Raw genomic sequence first — 6227 nt, forward strand, 5'->3', positions numbered from 1 at the left:
ACCTAAGCTGTTTTTGAGGAATAACAGGATAAAAAAGAACTTGAATATCTGCTGTTAGCAGATATTCAGTTAGCAGTGGTGGTTAACTTCAAAATGAAGTCAGCTGTAGATGTGCATACAAGGATTTATTTCTGAAGGTTTCATCAAAATCTGTTCAGTGGTAATGAGATATTTTACTAACAGACAAGCGTGCAGGTTCGGTGATAAGCAATAATTTAGTAGAACATGCTTCTAAACTTCAGGATAGATGGTCCAAAATCTAATCAATACCTTCTCTCACACCGAAGTAAGAGGATGTGTTTCCCATAGAATCTCATGATGGGGACAGAAATGGACACCTGAGGCTTGTGTTTGTATTTCAGAAAGTGTTGCAGCGTTTCCACAGAAACCCATCCAAACCAGCCAACAAAGACGTGGCAGAGCAACTATTCGACATTCGTCAGAGGCAGATAGAGCTGACCTACCACCTGAAGGAACACTACTTCATCCCTTCAAAGGCCTTCTTCAAAAAACCAAAACCAGAACAGGACTTCACACCGGACATGGTGTCCATCTTCCAGGTTCAGACCCAACAAAACACAACAAAGTCTTAGAACTTTTCCTGTGAGAATAAATCTCAGTAACAACAGGTTTGTGTGTGCGTGTTCAGGTGGATCTGTCTGAGAAACCTCCTCAGGGCCTGGCTCTGCTCAGGATGTGCAACAACATGCTAGAGGAGGAGGAAAAAGCGGTTCAAAACATTCTAGAGTCCATAAATGAGGTACGTGTGTTAACGTGGTGTCACATGTGTTTTTAAATTGATTTAAAGAAAACTGGACAAATTAAGAACGGAAGAAAACTCTCTGCATTCTTCTGTAATTGTTCAGGTACAAGGACTATAACTGACTGAAAAATCTGAAAGTATTTTTTAACTGATTAGATTACAGTTGAACTCATGCTTTAATAAGCACATGGAAGGTGAGAAAAGTTTTATGTTAACATTGCAGAAAGAAGCACATTTACCAATTCAATGCAAATTGAACAGAACCACAACATTTCCACAGAGGCACAGGATTTTATCAGAGGATAGCCARACGCACAAAACCATCATTGCACATCGTCCACACAAATACAGGCCACATGTGCGCAATGTGCGTGGCACACAAAAACAGCAACGTGGCACTGCACACCGCACCTTAACAGTCAGGTCCTGACCAACACAAAGCCACAGAGCATGATGCACACGGCACAAAAAAACAGTGCATTTGTCTCACACGACAAAAAAAGGCGACATATGCACACACACAATGTTCTGCTTTTGACTCGACAAACCTTATTTAGTGGCTGCAATTTGCAGCCATTAGATAATGCCTCCATATTTTTTGCAGAATTATGAGGAGAGAAAGGCATGAAGGCAGAGACGCAGCGTCAGCTGTCAATCACAARGTGCCGCTACTGCGGTGTTAGAAAAATAATTAATTTAAACAGGGAAAAATGCATTTGATTTATGCAGAATGTAATAGAAACTATGACAAAGCATAGCCATGAGCATTGCATAATTATCAAAGCATAGTTATAAGCAAAGCATAACCTTGGTTTGATAAGGCAGGCGCCAAATCAAACCAAGGTTATTGCTTCTGCATAGCTGAATAAACAACATATCAGGATGACCTGCTTAGCTTATTCTCTGATGAGACTCTTTAAATGAAATCAACTGAAAAACATTTTATGATGATTATTTCAGACATGTAAACATTTCTGTTTCATAATCAGCTCTAAACCATTCATTAATTTACATAAATGAAAGATTTTCTRAAGAAAAATCCACAATTACCAGTATGTATTACTGTGTTTACAGTAAAAATAAAAACAGTGATTTGCATTAAACACAGTAAACATTGTAATCACATTGTCTGTGATTCTTTTATACCATCTTTAAGGCACAATGAGAGAAAAGAAGTTGTTCTACTTCTGCAATATTTTTGATTTAACAAATGTATAAACATTCTTAGTTAAATGAAAAATGAATCACGAACAATGGAGAMTATTCTGCTCATTATCTGATTAAGAGGAAGAGTAGTCTCCTTCATGTTTAAAGTGACCTGTCACGGCCTATATTTAAGTTCAGAGTGGAAAAGAGTTTCTGTCTTCTTTGAAGGCCCGTCCGAGGCCTGCTTCAGAGACAGAAATTCTTGTTTTCTCATTTGAGGTGACCCCTACACTGCTGTCTTCCTCAAAACAGTCACCGGCATTTTCACACCACGTTCTAGACCTGCCTTTCATTAGAAAAGGAGAGTAAATGTCTAAATCTGCTTTATCGACAATGCAGGAGACTGATACTGGTGGYATTTTAACCAAGGTGACCACTTTAGGGAATGCACCTTTTTATTAAAACAATTTGCAGCAACCAGGGTTGGACTGGCCATCTGGCGTACCGGGTAATGCCCGGTSGGCCGACGCTCATTTATGGGCCGGCCCGGGTCTGTCCATCCATCCATCCATCCGGGCCGGCAAGACCTTCCCCTTTTCAACCAAAGTTATAAATCCTGCCAGAAGCTGCCGGTCCGGACATGATAGCTCTGGGCAAAGCTCGTCGAGAAACTGGGGGAAAAATGCAGAAAGGTCCCCAAGTGGACGCAACAAAATGTGCAAAAATGAGCAACATATTTCCCTCAACAAGCCACAAAAATATCTCACCGACCGACCATWTAGTTATGTTAAATAAAACAAGGAGGGGGGAAAAAACAAACAAACGMCTTGGAGCAGCTGGCTCTGCGAGCGGACATGTCCCGACTCTTCAGCTGTTGGTTAGCTAAACCTGGACCGTTCAAGATGAATTAATTATAATATAAACTCCTCGACCTTCTGGACAAGTTTAATAAACTTCAAACTGCTGCTAACTGCAGCTTCTCCACATGCACAGCCTCACCTGGTGAGTTTAAAAAAACATTGCATCAGAGTTCTGCTTATAAAAATAGTGTGCATAGTTTAATTAAGGCTTTGTTTGTGAAAACTAGTAACAAATTCAGCTCTGTCAGCAGGTAGATCCATAAATATATCAGCTAATTATTCTCTCATGATGTCCAAGTTCTGTTTGTAAAGATCAGCTTGTTGYACAGTTTGAACAGGAATATTTTTATTAACAGTCTGAATCAGCAGCTGTATAAACATTAGACTGATGCTTCAGTTCAGGTTCATTTATGGTTCTGATGTTTACTAAAATGAAAACATTTGTTTTTACTGAAACATAGCTACAGCTTCTTAAGATAAAATGTGATAAAAGTTGGTCTGTGAGGGTGTTCACGTTTTACAGCAGATTTTTATATTATGTTGAAATATAAGAAATAAAAAAATAGGTTTGGGTCAATTGAAATAATTTGACCTGAAATTAGAATCCATGGGTTTTGTTTATTATACTAAATGTTAAATAAAATAGGCTATACATCCCTAAATAAACACTGTGGTGTATTAAATTTAAAAATGAAACCTTTAGATGTGAATCAGTGCTCTACATTTGACTTTTAGGAAGGAGGAKGTTTTAGTTTAGTCTCATTTGATGATCTGTTAGTATAAAATCTTACAGCAGCAGTAGAACTATGATGGTACATAAATACTGTTTCAGTCACTTTGTAATATTTTCAGTGTCACCAGGTAAAGAAAGAGCTTCTTACTGATGGTTTAAGATAAAACTGAGTTCAGTCTCTGTTACCATGGTGATTTAACTAGGTTCAGACTCAGTCTCTGTTACCATGGTGATTTAACTAGGTTCAGACTCAGTCTCTGTTACCATGGTGATTTAACTAGGTTCAGACTCAGTCTCTGTTAGCATGGTGACCTAACCAGGCCCAAAGAAATCCTTCATGACTCTGAAAATTTTCAGTTTAGCAGTTGTCTGATCTTCAGTTTGTATGCTGCACTTTAACTTGTGATACAACACAACATGCAACACATCCTCTGGTATGTCGTGTCCATTTGCATATTATATAAATAATGATGGTGAGCCGCCAGGACCAAAAAATGCCCGGGCCGTTTTTTGGTCCCAGTCCAGCCCTGGCAGCAACATGGCCTCACCTGCTCCATGTGTTGGACCATGATCCACCTCCATGTCAGGCTAGGCGGGGCGCAGAACAGGGGCGTTGCGCTGTGACATGTGGCACCGCTTCTCAAACATGCCTTTATGAGACAGGACACATTCTTCTGCAAGCTCAGCAGCCTTAGAAACTTCTGTCACTTTTTATTCATTAATATTTTGTAGGAAAAAATGTGTTGTTCAAAATGGTATGTCCGAATAAACAGGAATCTGCTGGATTTCTTGTTAAAACTTTATTCTCAATCTTCTGACTCCAGTCAGGTACAGCACTCWGCAGGCCTCAGTGTAAGACCTTGAGATAAAAACCCAAACAAAACAGAGCAGCTCTGCAACACACTGACAACTTCTTAAAACGCTTCCCACTTCTAATGAATTGACCTTAATATGTACATCTCTTCCTGGTTACACCCCTGGAGGTGTTACCTTTTACATCAGATGTAGAACGTAACTCATTTTTGTTTAGGCTAAAGAAAGAACACATGATAGATAAGACACACACCAACTCTTATTTTTTTAAGGCTTCAATGACCAGAAAGTATAAAACACAATACTGCATCTAATATTCAATTAATTAAGTTACAAAATTTCTTTCAATGTGTTGCAATCGGACATGTCGCACAACTTTTAAACTCCTRGATTAAGATCAGATCAAATAACTGATCAGAAGTTTTTATGTTATGTGCCAAACACCAGTGAACAAAGAAAACATGTTTCATGAGCAAATTCCACATAAGTCTGACCCTCAGCTTTTTTCTCATTGGCAAAATTTCTGCCTATAATCCTCCGATACAACTCATGTGTCCTGAGCACAGCTGCTTTCGCTTTATCATAATCGTAAGATCTGGTGGGAGTGAAGCATAGGTCCCCTAAGCTTTAGCTGTGAACACACACTGCAACAACAAAAGCCAAACCTGCTTTAGCCATTACAATGTCATAGGCACCTTTTCAAAAAGAATAAAWTATTTGTCCACATCCTTGTCAGAAAAGGGTGGTGTCAGACAAATGCATTTATTCATATGAAAATCAGAATAACCAGACACAGCAGGAGAACCACTCAGCTCAAGCTCCTTTAAGCAAACCTCTTTTAGAGTTTCAGCCTCTATAGTTGAAACTCACGATCATGCTGTTTTTGTTTAAGGGTGAATCAGCAGAGTTCAGCCTGTAACCTGTCATCTTTCATTTTTCTTTGATTGTTGTTCTCTATTTTGGAAAATACTGAGAAAGTCCAACTTTACATCAGATAAGCAACAACTTTTCTAAAGAAAGCAGCTGTCAGTCAGCTGGATGACCAGAGAGTTTTTACCCTGAACTAAACGTGATTTTGTTAATTTTATCGGAGTTAAATGTGTGATCACCTCGGTCCTGTGAGAACAGATAGCTGCCATCGTGGCCCACAGAGAGCAGGAGGACCACAAGGTGAAGCTTCTGACACCAAGCATGTCTGCAGCTCTGGATCGCCAAAAGAAGTGGAAACAGGTGAGGCTCGGACTTCACATTGATTTAAAGGGATCCTTGATTAGTWGTAACATTAGACTTTATTTAATAAACATATATTTTAACTGTAAAATAAAGACTGTAAAAATACTGTAGGATGTTCAGTTTTTATCATTTTTAAACTGACAGTTTAAAAATATATTACACGGAGGGGGCCATTTTATTTACACTCAAAGCATTCTGGGAAAATGATGACATGGATAGGTCATCGGTGCGAGGCTGCTAGCGAGCTATATCCACCCTGAAGGTTGTTAATCTTGGACAATATCTGATGATCGACTCTTTTAAATGAAACCAGAGAGCGTTGACAGAGAGGAGAAGGTAGAAATGACTCAGCCTGGAACTGAAAATATGGATGGAGGACCTCAGTTTGGCTCATTAGTTTGTTGCACTAGTGCCAAGCTAACACATATAAGGCAATATAGCGTCGGAGCTAATGCTAAAGCTAACAGGCTAAGCTGAGGTTGTTCTTCCATGAAGCAGCTCTGTTGTCCTCCATCCATATTTTCAGTTCCAGGCTGAGTCATTTCTACCTTCTCCTCTCTGTCAACGCTCTCTGGTTTCATTTAAAAGAGTCGATCATCAGATATTGTCCAAGATTAACATTCATGCTGCGTTCACACCGAACGCGATTTCAGCTTCAAAATCACATCCAACGCTGAAG

The 6227-nt window shown here is 39.3% G+C and overlaps 1 protein-coding gene across 3 annotated transcripts in view; it reads left to right on the plus strand.

The window, feature by feature from the left end:
• LOC106534182 (dynein regulatory complex subunit 7) overlaps nt 1–6227 on the plus strand; it is a gene marked incomplete at its 5' end in the record, with an annotated part of 17837 nt that overhangs the window by 2307 nt on the left and 9303 nt on the right. For all 3 annotated transcript variants that reach the window (XM_014030745.1, XM_014030746.1, XM_014030747.1), the window contains 3 exon segments: nt 363–560; nt 650–760; nt 5444–5545. In XM_014030745.1, the coding sequence (XP_013886199.1) occupies nt 363–560; nt 650–760; nt 5444–5545 (411 nt within the window).

Source organism: Austrofundulus limnaeus, unplaced genomic scaffold (genome assembly GCF_001266775.1).
Source record: "Austrofundulus limnaeus strain Quisiro unplaced genomic scaffold, Austrofundulus_limnaeus-1.0 Scaffold1112, whole genome shotgun sequence".
NCBI lineage: Eukaryota > Metazoa > Chordata > Actinopteri > Cyprinodontiformes > Rivulidae > Austrofundulus > Austrofundulus limnaeus.